At 34.5% G+C, this 18871-nt stretch overlaps 4 protein-coding genes and 1 pseudogene across 4 annotated transcripts; 3 read left to right on the top strand and 2 right to left on the bottom strand.

The window, feature by feature from the left end:
- LOC104725377 (bidirectional sugar transporter SWEET10) lies at window positions 556–2333 on the top strand. Its single transcript, XM_010444043.2, has 6 exons — window positions 556–796; window positions 938–974; window positions 1062–1272; window positions 1365–1526; window positions 1623–1742; window positions 1853–2333. Exons 1-6 carry the CDS (start codon window positions 751–753, stop codon window positions 2144–2146), a joined length of 870 nt encoding a protein of 289 aa, XP_010442345.1. The 5' UTR covers window positions 556–750; the 3' UTR covers window positions 2147–2333.
- LOC104725361 (protein MICRORCHIDIA 4-like) lies at window positions 2588–8171 on the bottom strand. Its single transcript, XM_010444027.2, has 21 exons — window positions 8005–8171; window positions 7016–7409; window positions 6826–6900; window positions 6710–6744; window positions 6533–6611; window positions 6343–6435; window positions 6173–6257; window positions 5968–6043; window positions 5462–5590; window positions 5220–5318; window positions 5025–5126; window positions 4653–4814; window positions 4450–4545; window positions 4296–4347; window positions 4103–4214; window positions 3932–4005; window positions 3505–3854; window positions 3338–3417; window positions 3158–3242; window positions 2950–3072; window positions 2588–2865 (listed from the first exon to the last, which is right to left on the bottom strand). The coding sequence occupies exons 1-21, from the start codon at window positions 8032–8034 to the stop codon at window positions 2809–2811; spliced, it is 2388 nt and encodes a 795-aa protein (XP_010442329.1). The 5' UTR covers window positions 8035–8171; the 3' UTR covers window positions 2588–2808.
- On the top strand, window positions 10270–13323 carry LOC109126781 (annotated as a pseudogene).
- Window positions 13952–16141, top strand: LOC104725355 (11-beta-hydroxysteroid dehydrogenase-like 6). The gene is made up of 6 exons (XM_010444014.2): window positions 13952–14237; window positions 14317–14509; window positions 14833–14918; window positions 15019–15150; window positions 15252–15416; window positions 15734–16141. The coding sequence occupies exons 1-6, from the start codon at window positions 14055–14057 to the stop codon at window positions 16001–16003; spliced, it is 1029 nt and encodes a 342-aa protein (XP_010442316.1). The 5' UTR covers window positions 13952–14054; the 3' UTR covers window positions 16004–16141.
- Window positions 17957–18865, bottom strand: LOC104725349. Its single transcript, XM_010444009.1, has one exon. The coding sequence runs from the start codon at window positions 18789–18791 to the stop codon at window positions 18240–18242; it is 552 nt and encodes a 183-aa protein (XP_010442311.1). The 5' UTR covers window positions 18792–18865; the 3' UTR covers window positions 17957–18239.

The following is an 18871-nucleotide window of genomic DNA, read 5'->3' as shown; positions in this document are numbered from 1 at the left end:
ATTATATTATGCTATATTGACCAATATATTCTTCTTGACGAAACGAGTATTTGAGTAAGATCTAAAAGGTCGTCACATAAACGGTTTACATAAAACGAAGAAACTACGTAACCATAAAAGTTTGATGGTTATATGGTGACTTGGTTTGCATCGAGATGACATCTTCGCAGCTATTTTTCTAAGAGTTTTTATTTTTGGAAATTTGTAAAATGAAACAGTTTAAAATACGCTGCAAATATTGTAAAACTGTATTTTTTCGAATAAAGTTTACATTTTATTCGAAAAAAAACAAACTAAGTAACATATTAAGTTGTAGTGTATAGTACGTGAATCATAAAATCAAAAGATGGGTAAGATTAGGCTTAGGTGAAAAAAAAAGGGAACCTTCCGAGGCAATCGGGTATGAAGTATACAACTGTAAAGTATAGATAATGCTCTTTGATTCTTTTTTTCTCCACTATACAACCCCATTGAGTTCAAACTCTTCCTCTCACTCGCAGACACATTTTGCAAGTTGATACACTTTTCTCCTCTTCTCCCTATATAAATCACCACACTTCTCAATCTGGAATTGCATCATAGATTTGAACAGATTCTCAGTATGATCCTGTAGAGTTTACCCGTTCGTTCACTTGCGTTCTCTTTAATAGAGGAAGAGAGAGGGAGAGTTTTCTAACTAGAATTAATATTTTTCTTTTCTTTATATTCTAAAGAAGCATTTCATTACGTTGAGAGAGAGAGAGATAAAAAATGGCAATTTCACAAGCCGTCTTGGCTACTGTCTTTGGCATTCTAGGTATATTTTTTCGTCCTTATTCTTAATGCGTTACTTAGTGACTTAGTGTATATCTTCTCACATTTACGTACACATTCAAAAATGCATGCATTTACATGAGACATCGTGAAATTCTAACATATAACAATAACTATATTGTAGGAAATATCATCTCCTTTTTCGTCTGCCTTGCCCCAATGTAAGTAGTCTATAACTCTTTTGCACATTCGTCGTATAAAAATAACGTTTTAACTCAAGCATTAATACGTGTTGTTTATATATTTAGACCGACGTTCATTCGTATATACAAGAGGAAATCATCTGAAGGGTATCAGTCGGTCCCTTACGTGATTTCCCTGTTCAGTGCGATGCTATGGCTGTACTACGCGATGATCAAGAAAGATGCTATGATGTTGATCACGATCAACTCCTTTGCCTTTGTCGTACAGATCGTCTACATCTCCTTATACTTCTTCTACGCTCCTAAGAAGGAAAAGGTCCTTATTCTATATGAATATAACTTATTGTCTTGAGTTTACACACAAGAATTACTATATCTTTAACGGAACGTCTTCTTCCATTATGGCAGATTCTAACGGTGAAGTTCGTTCTCTTTGTGGACGTTTTCGCGTTCGGCCTAATCTTCTTGTTGACGTACTTTCTGACTCATGGCAATAAACGTGTTCAAGTTCTTGGATACATTTGTATGGTCTTTGCTCTGTCTGTTTTTGTTGCTCCCCTTGGCATCATTGTAAGCCTCGTTTTCTTAGTTACCATTTCAATTTTTTTTTTCTTTTTTCTTATCGACTATAAAAATTATATTAAAAAAATATTAATTGACACACAGAGGAAAGTGATCAAAACGAAGAGTGCCGAGTTCATGCCGTTCGGTCTCTCCTTCTTCCTAACCTTATCAGCTATCATGTGGTTTTTCTACGGGCTTCTCCTTAAAGACAAGAACATTGCCGTAAGTGTCTTCTAGTCTTAATATTTGTATCTAGCTCTTATTTATTATGATCGGCTGTCGCTAAAACCTAATGTGTTTTCTCTAATCTTGATAATATATATATTTTCCAGCTGCCAAATGTTTTGGGTTTCATCTTTGGAGTGCTTCAGATGATACTTTTCGTGATCTACAAGAAACCTGGGACGAAAGTTCTGGAGCCGTCAGTGATCAAGCTTCAGGACATCTCTGAGCATGTCGTCGACGTTGTGAGGCTAAGTTCGATGGTTTGCAACTCACAGATGAGAACTTTGGTGCCACAGGACAGTGCAGACATGGAAGATACCATTGACCGAGACGAGAAGATCAAAGGAGACATTGAGAAGATTAAGGACAACAAAGAAGCATTTCTCATTTCTAAGAATTAATTAGCTCTTTTACTATCAAGAGTCGATGTGTGTGTGTTTGTCTCTCAATTTGCTTGCATGTTAAGTTAGGGTTCAATGTTTAATTTGGGTCTGGTCAACGTCATCGTGTATCTCTCTCCCTCTCTCATCTCGAATGTAAAATATGTCTTATTAATTTTAAATAAATGAATATGTCGTTTGTCTATTATATATGGGTTCCTTTTTAACAAAGAAAAATGATATACTGTAGTTGCTCTAAAAAGAAAACAAAGAAAACTATTATATTTTTTTTGCACAAAAAAAAAGAAAAAAAAACTATTATATTAATTTGGGTAGATATTAATCTTTTTTTATGGGACAAAATGTAAGAGAATTTGTAAAAGTTATATAATGATTCTAATCATATTGACTAAAGCCAACATTGGTGAGTTAGTTGGATTAAGGAGAGGTTGCGTCCGGGTAGGTTGGAAATGCCGAGAACCAAATTCAAATGTTTCAAACATTAAACCAATAACCTCACTTTACAACAATATCCCACTTCTTTCCTAACTCTGGTTTGGTCAGGCTAGAGACCATACACCACAACAAAAAGAGGATTTAAAGCAAACAACCTACTCAGTCAATTATGTAAGATGCCCCTCAGTACTATCATCAATGCAACTCTAACGTCTGGTTACAACGCTCTATCTTCTGCCTCCAGCTTTTCCACCTAACAACTTCTGGATTGTGTTTGACGCCTCCTGCAACCACAAAGTCAAGTCATTTTAATTCTTGAAATCTAAAATACTAATTACAGAAATGTTGTTTGAACGGATGATCAGAACCTCTAGCTTATTTCTGAGATTTTCTTCCTCCATGTCGCGTCTGTCTCTTTCCTCGGAGAAAACATCGATTAAATCCTTTTGCTCTTTCTCCGTCTCTTCTAACTTTTTCTTTACTGCTTCAACCTGTAATGACAGGAGGAATTCATCAGTGAGTGTGTTGTTATAGGTTTGCATGCAGACACAGTAAATGTCAGAAAGTAGAAGTTACCTCAGCTTCAAGTGTTTTGCGAAGCTCTTTCTCACGTCGCAGGTCCTTTTGCAGTAACAGGAAAACTTCTTCTTTTTTATCGACCCTGAGAAACCAAAAAAAAAAGCACAGCTTCCAATGTTAACACACACAAAAAAATCTTATAGACAAATTAACATGGTACGTAAGGTGGTAACAAACCTCTCTCTTAACTCTTTATTCTCTTGCTCCAATTGACTGAGGGTAGGCGAACCAGACTGAGGCTTGGGTAGTTCGGAACTCTGAGAGAAGAAGTAGAAAAGGTTATGTTCTCAAATTCTATATACTGGAGAAAGAGTCCATAGGGAAAATAAAGAATAGGATGGGACCTTCTCAGGAAGGTCAGTGACATTTCTTTCTGGTGAAGAATCAGGATCATAGTCATCATCACTATTGACGACCTCCAAAGCACGAGCTCCTTGAGGCTTTGCGCGTTGGTTAGATTTGGAAGAGGAGTTTCCAAGTTTAGCACCTTTCTCTGATGATTTATACCCGGTGTCTCTAGAATCTTTCACCGATCCTTTTCCTCCTCCATTCACATTTGATCTTGTGTTGAATTTTTCTGAAGCTGCGGTTGAAGTTTTAAAGCTTGGAGTAGCAGTTGAAGTTTTAAAGCTCGAAGCAGCGGTCCTTCTACTGGATGAGACAGATCCTTTACGATCATATTCTGGTGATGATTCTACAAAGTGGGAAACATTTCCAAGAGATTGTTCAGTACAAGTTTAAGTGTCGAAGTATAGTAAAAATATATTGTACCTCTGTCTTCAGTATTCTTAGCAGACTTTTTGCCTTGCCTCGAAGCATATCCAATTTTGTGACATTTAGATTTCCTGCGTAAAAGCAGAACGAAAACATCAACCCGAATAGTCCAATGAACCAGTCAAGCTTAGGAAGCATGATTTAAAAAGCACGAGAAGAGAATCAGACCAATAATCCTTCTGCATCTGAAGTAGCCGTGCCTCAAGTCTAGACAAAACTGTTGTGCGCTCAAACCCTTGCTTATCATGGGCAGGCTCAACGAAATTAGCTTCCAAGACACCTTAGTAGCAGAATGAACTAACATTAGACTTCTCGTCAATAAGGCTTATCAAATATTAGACCTTCCAGTTAAAAACAATACCGATGACTCCACGACCATCACTTCCTGCTGCATTCCATATCCTCCAAAATGGCTGAAAACAAGTGAGAAGATATTAAAGGAAAGTGTAAAGCTGATATTGTTTTCGCCACATTTTAAGGTAGAGTGGGAAAAAGTAGCAAAAAGAAACAGAAACCTTTATTAGGCGATTTTTGTGGTAAACATTGAAGCCTTGAACATCCACATGATGTTTTGCATCCTTCACAAATCCAATGGTCACAACAGCAGACAACTGTGAAAGATTGCGCACACGCAGCCAAAATTTTCGGCATAAGCTGCTTGATATCATTAATTTAAGTACAGGAAGAATTCTAACTATGTTAAATTATGAAAACATACATTTGAGTACTTAGTGCATCCGTCAGCCCCTTCTTTTGGCCGATAAGTAATTTTTTCTGTATGCATCATGTCATTTACTATGTTGTGATACTCAACATCTTTTCCTCGGAGAATGATACGGAACCCATGCGTAATCTTTAGGTAGAGAATAGATGCGTAACTCTGTGAACATGAAAAATGGTAACAAATAAAAGAAACGAAAATGCAGCCAACAATAAGGAGATTCATAATCATTCAAAATCAAGCTTTGATATCTACCCACCACCAGATTCGTCAGATTCAATCATTTAAGAAATATCATAGTGATTTTAGCAGGAGACTGAACCAAACTAACTTCGAAAATTACCACAACTAAGGAAAGAATATTTATACCCTGAGTGAGTGCTTGTATGTCAGGAAGTGTCTGGAGTTAGGGAATCGAGAAGCCATATCAATATTTTTCTCATCCCGATTGACCCCTCGAAGCTGGATATCCTGCAATAAACCACACGTAGATTATATGGACACAGAAACTTCTACATCATTGCAGAACGTAATCTATGTATATCCAGCAATAAAAACACATACATGTGGATCAGTGTCAAAATCAAGTTCTAGCATTCCTTGGTCATCTTCCCAGAGGTTATATATGATTATCCTTGTGCCATGATTCTTCACTAGATTAAACTACAATAATCAGAGCAAAAGATTAGTGGGAAAATTCTCACATATTAGTAAAGAAGTAGTAGCGTTTGGGAACCGACTCCTTTGTTTTTCTTTTGCTTCTCCTTGTAATAAAGGCTCTCATGTAACAAAGGAAAGAGCTTTACCTGACGAAGAAGATCTTCTTCGTTAGCAAACGGCGACCATTGAACCACTGTGTCCACATTTTTATCCCAATCACTAACCGAGGACCTCATTATTGGACACCATTCAGAACCTCTTCTTTCATAGTCAAGCTTTCATTTAAATCATCATCAGAAGAAGATTAGAAGAGATAAACTGACTACAAAAGCCTACCAAACTAAAAAATATATATGTTTTGGTTATGAAGTCATTTTAATCGTATGAGTGATATCCTGAGAACAGGACAATGTTAGCTTTCTCTGCATAATATATTTTGCTCCTGAAAATGAAAGATGAGTAGACGTATTTCTGTTTTACATTTCCTTTAACGTTAAATGAGAACAGTATTTCAAACAAAAGAATGCTGAAATGAACGGTGTATGTAACTTAATTAATGCTCAAAATTGAATCACATGCTAACAATCACCATTCGAAATTATCAAGTGGATTTTTACCCATAGTTCCATACAGTGAAATAAAAGTAGCTTACCATGGGTACAACTATGTCCTCTTTTCCGGTGCTCTTTAGAAATGTATATGATAGAAGGCCAATGCTCTGTGTCGAGCTAAAGAAACATCAGGTAAATAGAACTATGGTCAGATGTATATAACTATAGCCATTGTTGATTTTTTCAATCGATACTATATAAACATGATAGCTGACAGGGGTAATGGTGTGGTAACAGATAACTAACCTCTTCCCATCTTTTCCACTGCAACGTGAGAAAACAATGACATCAGCTCCGAGTCTCATTGTACTAGTCTTGAATCCATTACCATCTATAAAAAGTAAATAAATTTAAGAGTCTTGAACTAAAACATTTGATATATATATATTTATCTTGCAGGAAAAAGAAATGGTTACATTGTCCAATGGTGTCTGCAAGTTTGCTCTTAGCAGAATATCCTAGAGACATGCAGTGCCGCATCTTTTCAGGATTCATCCCACCTCCATCATCTGCATTTCAAACATAAAGGATGATCCATAGATGAGGATCAAGAAAGCGCTGGAATGTCAAAATTTGATACACCAAATACAAAAATCAACTGTATACCCTCAATCAAGACCATCTTGCTTCCATCTTTCCTGTTCTGGATCATGTCTACATTAACATATGTAGCTCCTGTTTGAACCTGATAATCAGAAGATGAGTAACCAACCAATACTACCAAACCAGTAATCCAAATCCGCATCTTTGTAAAATTTCTAAAAAATCAGAAAAACATCACACCTCATCCAAAGCATTGTCCAAAAGCTCAGCGAACGCTGCAAGAGTTAACATTGTTTAACCACCATTCCCATTACATAAAACATTGTGTTCAAATAGATTGCATCAAAGTTGCGTACCTCCAAGGGACCATTTGTGACTTGTTGCATTAGAATGCAGGAACTTAGGATGTACTCTTACATGATCAAAGCCACCTAAAACCACAAGTTTACACAAAATCCATCACTAACATTCCCAATTTATTCTCCTAAGTTCCATTAACAAAAGAATCCGAGAAATATAAACAAAATCACACAAAGCAAATTATACCAGCAGAAATTTCCCAATCACCACCCGATGTTCCTTCATAATCCCCAGCTTTCCAAAATTGTTTACAACTTCCCCAAGGCGAAGGAGAAGGCGCCGCCACAACGTTAAAAGGAGTCGCCGGGAGAGCCAAAACCTGCGCAAACCCTTCCTCATCATCCGGAATCATAACCGCTAGCTTTTTCGCCGGCGAGGCTACAGAATCACCTCTCGCTCTCTTCGTCCCAGAAATATCGTTACCGAGTCTTCGGTCTACGGTTTCCCCTAACTCGGATCCTCCTTCGTCGTCGCTACTACTAACTTCGATAACATCTCTGGATTCTCGCCGCGGAACGGTGCTGTTCCCAGCGGCGGGTTTCCAAGTAGCGAGAGTAGTCGTAGTTGGTACAAGATTCTCCTGCTTCACGCGAGTTTCCATTAAAACGAACAAGAACAAGAATCGAAGAAGATGATTTGAATTAGAGAAGAACAAGAATCGATTTTTTTATTTTTGTTTTTGTTCGAAAAGTTGGGAAAGATCTCTCGAGAATAGCAAAAAGGTTAAGAACTTGAAAAGCCAATTCGAATTTACTGATTTGGAAAACGCTGTCGTTTATGTCAGTTTTTCTGAACTTACCTTTTTTTACCAATTTGATAAAACTCATCGAAAAAAAAAACAAAATAAAAGAATGAAGATGTGAAAACAATTTATGAGCAGCTTATAGGATTGTTAAAGAGAGATATAGTTTTGATTGGAATAGAAGTGTTTTTTTCGTAAGACATGAGAAAGAAGAAAAAATTCAAGTAGCTAGCATAGCAGCATACTGCATATATAGAGATCCAAAAGTAAATGATTTCTCTTATCTACCAAATATTTAATCTTGTCAATCCAAATTCAGAAATTTAGTTGTTGATTTTTTTAAATCAAAATAGGAATCTTAACAACATTTTCCATTTGTTATTTTCATACTTTACTAAAAAAAATTAGAAAATTTTCATGGTATAGTATTTACCGTATATCTTGATCTACGAATACGAACCATCGAATCCTATCGAAATCATAAATCTCACTTTGTTGATGAGATTGTTGACTCTTCGGAATCTCTAATTGCAAGATAACTTGCTTTTGTATAGAGAATTTTTATAATTTTCTGAACTGTTCTTTAAAGATTCTGAGTTATCTACAGTTTATATATCGGCTGGCAAAAAAAAAAAAAAATATCGGATAAAAACTGACCATGAAATATATTTTTTATTATCTTTTAAGATTTCAATCTTATCACTTGAGATTTCATTGGATTATGATTTGTTCATTTCATTGTATCTATCCTTAACAAAATCTTCGAAAGTGAACGGTTGAGATTTTTAATGTAAAAATTATTTTAAATTAAGGATTATATAAATTATCGATTTTAAATGGGCTGTGAAATTTTAGAAAATAAAGTCACACTGTGTTGGATTTAAACAACAAGGCCCATCAATAACAAAATAAGGATTGCCCTGTTTGGTAAATCTGTCGCAGCGACAGCTACTAACGACAAAAAAAAGCTCATGTTTTTCCTTCACTATTTCTTTTCCTCTCATTCAGATTTGTCGATGCAACTCTAGATTGAACATTTCAGAATTTCTGGATAAAACAGCGATAGAAAGCCTAGCTTTAATTTGAACAGCAACAGTCACTAGCTTTTAAAAATCAATTTGCCATTTCAGATCTGAAAGCTTTTTGCAGAACGATGAGCGGAAAAAATAATTGCCATTATCCCTTACTAAATTTATAGTTATACCCCTTAAAAATTCTTAACCGCAAAACTTTCATGTTAAAAAGAAAAATCGCAAAACTTAGACCATCTCCAATGGTTGTCTCTATATTTTACTCCAAATATAGAGATCTCTAAAAATAAGGTAGAAATTTACTCCAATGGTTATTCTATTTGTTACTCTATAACAAATATTTTCAGTTTATTATATATTTTTATTTTGTTCTTAATTTCTACTATAACCCTTTAGTTTTAAAATCTACAAATTATGTCTATTTATTTTAATTTTAACAAAAAATCAATAAAATTAAAATATTATTAAAATTAAACTTGAAAAATATAATTTTATTACATCTCATAAATAGAAAACAAATGACTAATACATTTTAGTAAATATCATCATTAGTGTATTTTTCCCAAAAATGAGCCTCTTTATCTTTGATTTGTCTATATCGAGCAAGAAATTCTTGAAATTGAGTATTTTATCATCCGGTATTTCAATCTCGGATGGTGGAGCTTCTCTTCCAACTTCAATTGGTGCATTAAGATCACACTCATCCTCGATTATCATGTTATGTAAAATTATACATATAGTCATTATATCATTAATCACAGTTTTTTCTTCCAAAAACGATATGGTCCTTTCACAATTGCAAAACGTGATTGAAGAACTCCAAATGCATGCTCTACATCTTTCCTACATGCTTCTTGTTGTGTAGCAAAATACTTTTTAGGCCCTCTTGGCTCGTGAATAGTTTGCACTATGGTAGACCACTTCAGATATATACCATCAGTTAAATAATAACTCATATTATATTATTTTTCTTAAATGATATAATGCGTAGGAGGAGCAATACCTTGAGCTAGATTGGAGAATAAATGGAAAGACTCCAATAAATTGATGTCATTATTGGTTCCCGACATTCCAAAATATGTCTGCTATATCCAAAGATCATAATCTGCCACTACTTCAAGAATGATAGTTGGTGATCCACTACGTCCCTAATATTATCGAGACCAAGCGGTATGACAATTTTTCTACTTCCCAGTGCATGCAATCTAAGCTATCCAACATTCCTGAAAAACCTCGTTTTTCACCGATGTAAAGAAGTCTGGCAACATTATTAGTTGTTGGTGATCGTAAGTATTGCTCTGAAAATATATCCATTATGGCTCGACAAAATTTATTCATGCTTTTGATTGTTGTCAATTCGTCTATCTTAACATACTCGTCTGTCACATCCTCTGGTATCCCATATGCTAGCATTCAAAAGACGGTCTTTCCTTTTTGAAGGGATGATAATCCTAATCTACCAGTTGTATCTCTTCTCTGTGTGAAGTAGTTGTCATGATCTTCAACTACATTAATAATACGGAGGAATATGGAACGGACATATGATACCTTATATGAAACATAACATCATTATAGATTGGATTCTCTGAAAAGTAATCATTGATCAGTCTATAATATGCATTTTCTCGATATTGGTGTATGAAAGAGCGTCCTTGAACTGAGCCACCATGGATTACATTGCTGCTTTGTCTGTTGAGAAGGTATTGGATGATCTAGTTATTATTAGCGATAGCAAGAAGTATAGTTTGGTCTTCTTGGTTGAGATTATTGATAATTTCTATTTTTTTTTTTTTTTTGACAATCTATTTCCATATTTTGAAAAGATGATGAAATATGAAAATCTGGTAGAATATTAAAATTAAATTTATTTTAAGTGATAACAAAAACTAAGGTGAAGATAGTGTTATTAGTAAGAATATTTTATGACCATTGTAGAGTTATAATGGTATTTATAGAAATATAAAGTATATTGGATAGTCACATTTTGTTATTGTATTGTTATATTTTTCATAATTGAATGAAAAACGTGAAAATATTGCTATCTTTTTGTCATTGTACCATTATTCATTCTCATAATGAATTAAAATTTGTTAGAATCTTGGAACCATGCATATTGTCAAATCTTGACATAGTGTAATACAAAATGTGTAAATATTGGCACCACTTTGTCATCATAATGTCAAATCTTGTCATGGCTAGCGTGAGAATCTTATAATAGCTTTGTATTTGAATTGTTGATTCATCAGAAAATGATTTAAAAATGTGAGAATTTTGAAAAACATCTATTTATACCATCTTTGATTTTTATTTCCAATCAACCATTCCACAAAATTATAACATCTTCACCTTCTCTTATTTTCTTAAAAGAAGAAGATAAATATTTATGTCATGTCTACCTAGAAATTTCTCAAGCTCCAATTACAGGTCATTATCAACCATCCGATCATTTCTGGGATCGTGTGGCGGAAGCTTTCGATAATGGAAAAATGGAAACCTAGAGTGAACGTTCAAAAATCTCTCCAATGTTGGTTTCAAAATATCGAGAGAGCAGCAAGAAAACTGCATGCATGCATCAAACAATATAAAAATAGACGTCAAAGTGGTGCTTCAAGTGATGATATTTAAATCTGGTTAGAAATTTGATCATGTATGGAACATTCTTAAGGACTTTGAAAAAATTAAAGATGGTGTCACCCTGTAACATTCTGAACCCAATTTTGGGTGGGTGTCGATCGACACCATGGAGGGTGTCGGTCAACACCACTAAATTGGTGGTTGTTCGGTTTGTTTCAAAATTGATCGGTTTGGCTTGGTTTGGGTTGGAAACCCTAGGTCTCCTTGAAAAAGTCAAGAGCAGCCTCTCTTTGTTGGGGGGGGGGGGGGGNCAATCGACACCAAGGTAAGTGTCGGTCGACACCATTAAATTGCTGGTCATTCGGGTTTAACTTGGTTTGGATTTGGAGAGAAAAACTTAAGTCTTTTAAAGGCTTGACAGCCTCTTTTCTTGGGGGTGTGTGTCTTCGTCGCTTCTGGGAGAGAAGGAGAAAGGTGGTGAGTTTGATGCTGAGAGCAAAGAGAGCCTTGAGGAGGGTTAAGAGAAGGAGAAGGGAGATCTATCATCTATATGTGTGTGGGGAAGGATGTGATTAATGGGTGTATATTTCTGTGTGTTTTAATAGTGTGTGTTTGTTTTTTTCTTCTTTCATAATGTGTGTTTGGCTCTTTCTCCAACAATATAATATGTCACTTTCGACTTTTATCAAATAATCTAATATATTTTGGTTTTTTCTTCTTTAATAATGTATGTTTGGCTTTTTCTCCAACAATATGATCCGTGACTTTCAGATTTTTCAGAGAATCTAATACATATCTCTTGATTAAGTAAATCTAAATTTTGTTAGGAATCCGATGATTTCAACCACTCAATTCTTATAAATGAAACCTCACTGTACCAATAACAAAAATCTCATCTTACAAAAAAAATAGAAAAATGGATCCATCTAAATTTTTGTTTGATATCGAAATTTTTTTAAAAAAAAGTCAGAAATTGAAAAAAGGATATATTGTGAACCAGTTTAAAGAGGGTCGAAACAAAATAGAGGAAGACTATCATGTTCATAGCAAGAGAAAATACTCCAAGATAGATCATGTAGCCGCGAACCAAAGAATTGATTAACGACTACTTCACCGAACGAGAGGACCTATTAAGAAGTGACAACTACTTCACATAACGAGTTGATGCATGCAGCCAATAACGAAGGTATATCTTCATTAAGAAAATGTATTACGGCCATGTGAATGTTAGCATATCGTGTAGCGGCTGCCGAAATCGAGGAATACATCAAAATATTGAGGTACTACAACATTTGAGTGCATACGAAGATTCTGTAAAAGAATCATACAATTGTATGAGAAAGTCTATCTCAAAGCTCTAACTCAAGATGACCTACAAAGATTATATGTTAGCGAGAAGTGAGGTTTTGCATGGAAGATTAGGAGTATTGATTGCATGCACTGGGAATGGAAAAATTGTCCTACGACGTGAGAAAGTCAATTTACCCAGGGAGATAAGAGAACTACCACTGTTATTCTTGAATCAGTTTCATCTCATGATCTCTAGATATGGCATTCCTTTTTTGGGTTCCCCGACACATTGAATGATATAAATATTTTAGATCGTTTACTACTGTTCGATGATGTTGAACAAGAAAAATATTTCAAGAGTGAACTTCTTTGTGAACAAATGTTTCTATAATATCGCATACTATCTAGCTGATGGTATTTATCCTTCTTATCAAACTTTTGTCAAATCAATTCGATTTGCTCAAAGTGAACCAGACAAGTTATTTGCACAACATCAAGAAAGATGTCGGAAAAACATCGAACATGCATTTGTAGTGTTACAAGCTCAATTTAAAATTATTTGAGACGTTTGCATGTGGGACATAACTAATTTGGCTATCATCATGTGGTCATGTATCATATTACGTAATATGATTGAGGAGGATGAACGAAATATATATGTTCAACCTTGGACTGATTATGATCAATATAAGGCAAGTGGTTTTCGTAAACCACAACCATTCTTAATCGAGGTATTACCTCCATTGGAAAATCATGTGCGTGCAAGATCCAAATTATGTGGTTCAAATGTACATCACGAATTGAAAGCAGATCTAGTCAAATACATATGCGTAAAATTCAGAATGTTCCGTGATTGAAAATATGTTTATTTCTCTATATGTGATTTAAAAGTTTTATTGTTTGTCAGTTGAGTATATTGTTCTAATTATGTTATGTGTTTTATTAGTTGTTTTGTGCATTTTTTATCGTATTGCTTTTGAAAGATTTGTAACTTTGTTTGTTTTAATAATTATTATTTTAATTTTTAAAAATTAATTACATAAATAAATTAAAACATAAAATAAAATATTAACAATAATTTATGTAATTTAATTTTCCTAATTATAATATAAAATTATTTAATAATTCTGCGTTTGGGGAGAATCAATCTTTGGCCTAGATCAACATCTTCTATGGTTAGAACTAATAGCCTACTGCCTCATGATTAAGGTATTGAATTTTATCAAACAAAATTATTATAAAGGTTAAAATTCAAATAATATGTTGAATAATGAAAGTAGAAGTAAGAAAAAATGATGTAAAGTGTTGAAAAGAGAATGGATGGATTTTTAATTTTTGAACCATTAATTGTACAATATAGTCTTAAGCCCAATCCACCTCCCTACTTTTGCTTACACACGTCATTCAATGCTCTTTCGCAATTCTCTTGTACCATATGTAATTGAGGTTGTGTAGATTATGTCCAAAACACGTGTTGGTATATCAGCTTGTAGGATTGCCACATTGCCATGAGAGCTTCCAGCAGAATAAAGAAGAGAAAAAAAGAGGTAGAACAGTAAAGACCATAGTGAAGCAAAGTCCTCCATGCATGGATCCAATTAACAAGATCATCAACTTCTTGTTTCCTCTTTTAACCTTGTATGCACTTCTCGTCTTCTACCCAACTTACCAAAGGCTCAAATCCGTTGTCTCCATCTGCCGGAATCTGTTCCCGGAAAATGTCGCCGGAAAAGTTGTTGTCATCACCGGAGCAGCTTCTGGCATCGGCGAGGTAAGTCAACAAACAAACAAACAAATCCATGGTTAGGGTTAAGTATATATGGGTCATGGGTGTGATAGTGTGTGTATAGGCTCTAGCGTATGAGTATGGGAAGAGAGGAGCGTATTTAGCACTAGTTGACATAAGAGGAGATCCTCTCTTCCATGTCGCGGCTCTAGCTGAGCTCTATGGCTCCCCTGAAGTTATGCCCTTAGTCGCGGATGTTTCCAAACTAGAAGATTGTGAGCGTTTTATCCGAGCCACGGTTCTTCATTTTGGCCGATGTAAGTCAAGAAGTACTAAATAGTTTGTTTGCATTTACAATTTATTATGACATAATCTTTTTTTTTTTCGTTTTTGCAATTATTAAAACTGTAACCTAGCTAGGCTCTCTGGTATCTTTTTACATAAGTAACATAATTAATTTGCATTGACACTTTGCACTTTACATAGAAAACACATGAAAAGTGATATATATTTGAAACTATAATTATATTATTCATATGAATCAATGCAACATAAGTAGATTGGACAATCCAAAAAAGTACTGGAGGAGAATATAGTAAACTAAAATAATAATTTTCTTTTGAATGGTTAAATTGAGCAGTGGATCATCTAGTGACGAATGCTGGAGTTGCTCCACTCTATTTGTTTGAAGACATCGATGATCTCTCTAAGGCTTCGCCGGCTATGGTCAATTGACTCGGACCAAAGATCTTTCTAAGAAAATATGTTTTCTACTAACCCTTTGTAGTTTGTAACCATTTTTGATTTTTTTTCCTTTGTTGCATAGGACATAAACTTCTGGGGATCTGTGTATTGTACATTCTATGCGTCTCCATACCTAAAGAAGTCCAGAGGAAGGATTGTCGCGATTGCTTCTGGATGTGGTTACATTGCGTCACCTAGATTGAGCTTTTATTGTGTAACATTTTTGTATCCATTTGCCTCTTATAATTTACTTAACCGCGTTATATATCTCAAAGATTAATTTGATATACCTTAATTTTCTGTCAATGAATTCAGGCAAGTAAAGCCGCTCTGATCGCCTTTTACGAAACACTAAGAACAGAGTTTGGATCAGAGATAGGTATTACAATAGTAGCACCAGGGGTCGTTGACTCGGAATTGAGCCGAGGCAAGTTCATGACAAAGGATGGCAACCTCGTTGTGGATAAAGAGCTAAGAGATGTAAGCATTCCTGGTTAAATTTCTAATTTTCTTATATGATTAAAAAGTATGGGAGTATGGGCTTAATTAATAGTAATTATTTGTGGTTATATAAAATCAAAATGAATAGAAGTTATAGTTAAGAGTCATGAACTTAAATATAGAATTATTGTCAACGTCAACTGTAATCTTTTGATGGAATCCAGCTATTCACTAAGCTTTGTTTGATTTAGGATCCAATTCATTTCCATTTACGGTCAAATATAATTCACCAGTTACAGTTACCTTAAACTACTAGCTGCTATGTAAAGTTGATAGAATGAATATATATGAATTAGGTGCAAGTAAGCGTATTGCCAGTGGAATCAGCAGAGAGGTGTGCGAAGGCGATAATGAAGAGTGTGTGTAGAGGAGATAGGTACTTGTTGGAACCCAGCTGGATCGGTTGTGTAATATTGTGGAAGGTGTTTTGTTCAGAAGTAACAGAGTCCATAGCCCGTTGGCTGCTGATGGCCGGACCAACATTGCCAGTGACGGAAGCTCCTACCAAGAAGATCCTTGATGTAGCCAATGCCTTTAGATCCTTCTTCTCTTTACCGCATTACTAATTAGTTATATCGATATTTTAGTCCTTTTCTTGTGTTGTTTTCATTTAAACCAAAACAAGATGACTACGGACTCTCGATAGATTGGCCAAATTGAAAATGACTCATATGACATATCCTGTTTTAATTAGTTACACTTAATATTGTTTGTGATTGGTCACTGATTAATTGACAAATGATACTGTTTCGTCGTATAAATTAACTCTTCAAACGACCGTATGTTGGATGCAAACTAATTTATGCAAAATGAAAACACGGTAAAATAATTTAACTCGAGCTCTTTCTTTGAAGAGTTTCTAACATTCAATGTAGTCTACATTGAATGTAGTCTACATAAAACCGTAAAATTGTGTTTTCTCTCCAAAATTCGTAAAATTGCGTTTTCTCGCCAAAACTGTAAAGTTACGTTTTTCCGCTAAAACCGTAAAATTGTGTTTTCCTGCCACATCCGTAAAATTACGTTTTTCTGCTAAATCCGTAAAGTTACGTTTTCCTGCCAAAACCGTAAAATTGTGTTTTCCCGCCAAATCCGTTAAATTACGTTTTTCCGCTAAATCCGTAAAATTACGTTTTTCCGCCAAAACCGTAAAATTACGTTTTCCCGCCAAAACCGTAAAATTGTGTTTTTCCGTCAAAAGCGTAAAATCATTTTTTCGCCAATACAATAATTTATCTGTTTTATGAAAATAAAAATTTATAAATGTAAAATATAATAATTGAAAATTGTTTAGTTCTAAATGGATTTTCTCATAAAAATATTTTTAAAATAAAAACATGTTAATTTTGGTAGGTGGGCAAGCCCATTGTCCATCTGGTTAAAGACCATATGGTCCATGGACAAAAATGGTCTAATGCCCAAATAGACCATTTATTTTTTGGTCCGCCCATAGTCCGCCTATATGTATATGGACATGGGCATGTCCATGGGCGGCCCGCCCATTTGACAGCTATAAATGTAGATATGAGATACAAAAGGAGTTGAAGGAGGTTTGAATCCTGCCAAGTGCAAGTGTAAGTACAAGGATAACACTCCCTAATTTTATTTGTGTATTTGAATATGAAATTTCACATTATTATTAATGAACATGTCGATTTTTTACTCTAAAGAAATAGGTGCGCATTACATCACCTTCTACATTTCTGACTTTGTTAAGTCAATGTTTTAGACTACACAAGGAGAATATTTGAACTAATTATCTAAACTTGTTATATTAAAATGTGCATATAAAATGGCTTGTGAGAAGATTGAAAAGCTTCAAAAACTAAATTATGAGCAACGCATATTGCATGATTCACCACCAGCTAGGAAAAATTAGGATAAAAATTAATCATACAATTAGATACTTTAATGCACACTTGGTATGAGCTACACACCTCAGTCTTACTACATCATTTTCAACTTTTAATAGGAGCCACGATTCTTTCTCTGCCGCCTCTTTGACGGAAGACAAATAATTATTTTGTTCCGGATACAAACCAAAATTAGAGTTGTCATACAATTAATAAATTAATATGAAGCCAGTAAAATATAACTATATGATGCTTACGATTCACTCATTGAATATTTCAAGTACCTATTTGGCGGTTGATGCTGCGTGCCTCTTAGTATCATGTAAGAAAAATAACAACTCTTTTCGTTTTATGCGTCTTTTCAAATATTTTCACACATATTATAATATTAAACATTCATTTTCTTAATTAAATATTACTGTTATGTAAGTGTCAATTACTTTTTAAATCATAAGATTCTTTTAACAAAGATAAAGTTGAATATTTCATTATTAGTTTATATTATACAAAATTGAATCAATAAATAGAAACCATAATTTTATAACAAAATGGAGGAAAAGAATTTAAATTGGTGTAGAGCTCAAATCCGTTTCTTCTGTTTTTTTTTTCTTGTAAATTAGCCCTTTTAGTTATCTCTTTAACTCAAATTATGCCTCACTCATCCAAAACCTCTTAACATGTATGTTTATATTAAGATACAAATGAGAAAACAAATTAGATTAGAGTACATACAATATATCAATAATAGAAATGTGTTATAAATATGATCTAAGCCGACATTAAAAATACATATCTTTGAAAGAAATTCAAGTTTTTTTTTTCAAATTTTCGGAGAAGCGAGAGAGTTTTCTTTCACAATTCCACTCATGCCACACAATTTAAAACAAAACAAAAAAATTATATGGTAATGTTATGAACTATAGAAAAAAGAAGAAAAAAAAATAAAACTTCAAAATCTATTCAACTTGAAAAAGGAGGGAGATCGAAGAAGCTTGTACGAGCTGTTTCGCCTAATGCCAATGGAATCGGTACCACCACCACCACATGATCTATACGGAGTACCTAACCCGCATATTGGAGAACTGGTCAAACCATCATCATCGTCATCATCATTATAGTCATCACCATGGCCATCATTAGACTTCATCTCGGCTAAAACCTTGAAGAAGAAGTCAACCTCGCAAGGAAGAACAATGGGTCCATCGCCTCTATATCCATATTCATTCTCTGCATCTTCTAACAAGTTCCTGAACAATGGATGGTTCACCAATTTCGTCTTCACCACGACCCTTTGTTTCGTCGGACCCACGCAAACCGTGAAAAACCCATGTTGGGGTGACTCTTTCCTCCTCATCTTACCTTTTGATTCGATACTATTAGCATCCTCTAGAGAAATAGAGCCTGTCCAAGATTTGCTCTTCTTGACCGTGGCCGTGGTCGAAGAGCTTGTATGCCCAAAGGATTTCATTCTTCTCCATGTCTTCACCACCGGATTCTTCATTGATGATCTCTTTGTATGAGAAGATGATGTATCTAATTGGTTTAATATTTACTTATCTATGACAGAATCAAGAAGTGTTT

Source organism: Camelina sativa, chromosome 2 (genome assembly GCF_000633955.1).
Source record: "Camelina sativa cultivar DH55 chromosome 2, Cs, whole genome shotgun sequence".
NCBI lineage: Eukaryota > Viridiplantae > Streptophyta > Magnoliopsida > Brassicales > Brassicaceae > Camelina > Camelina sativa.
Note: the sequence above shows the minus strand (reverse complement) of the source record. Positions and strands in the feature narration are given on the sequence as shown.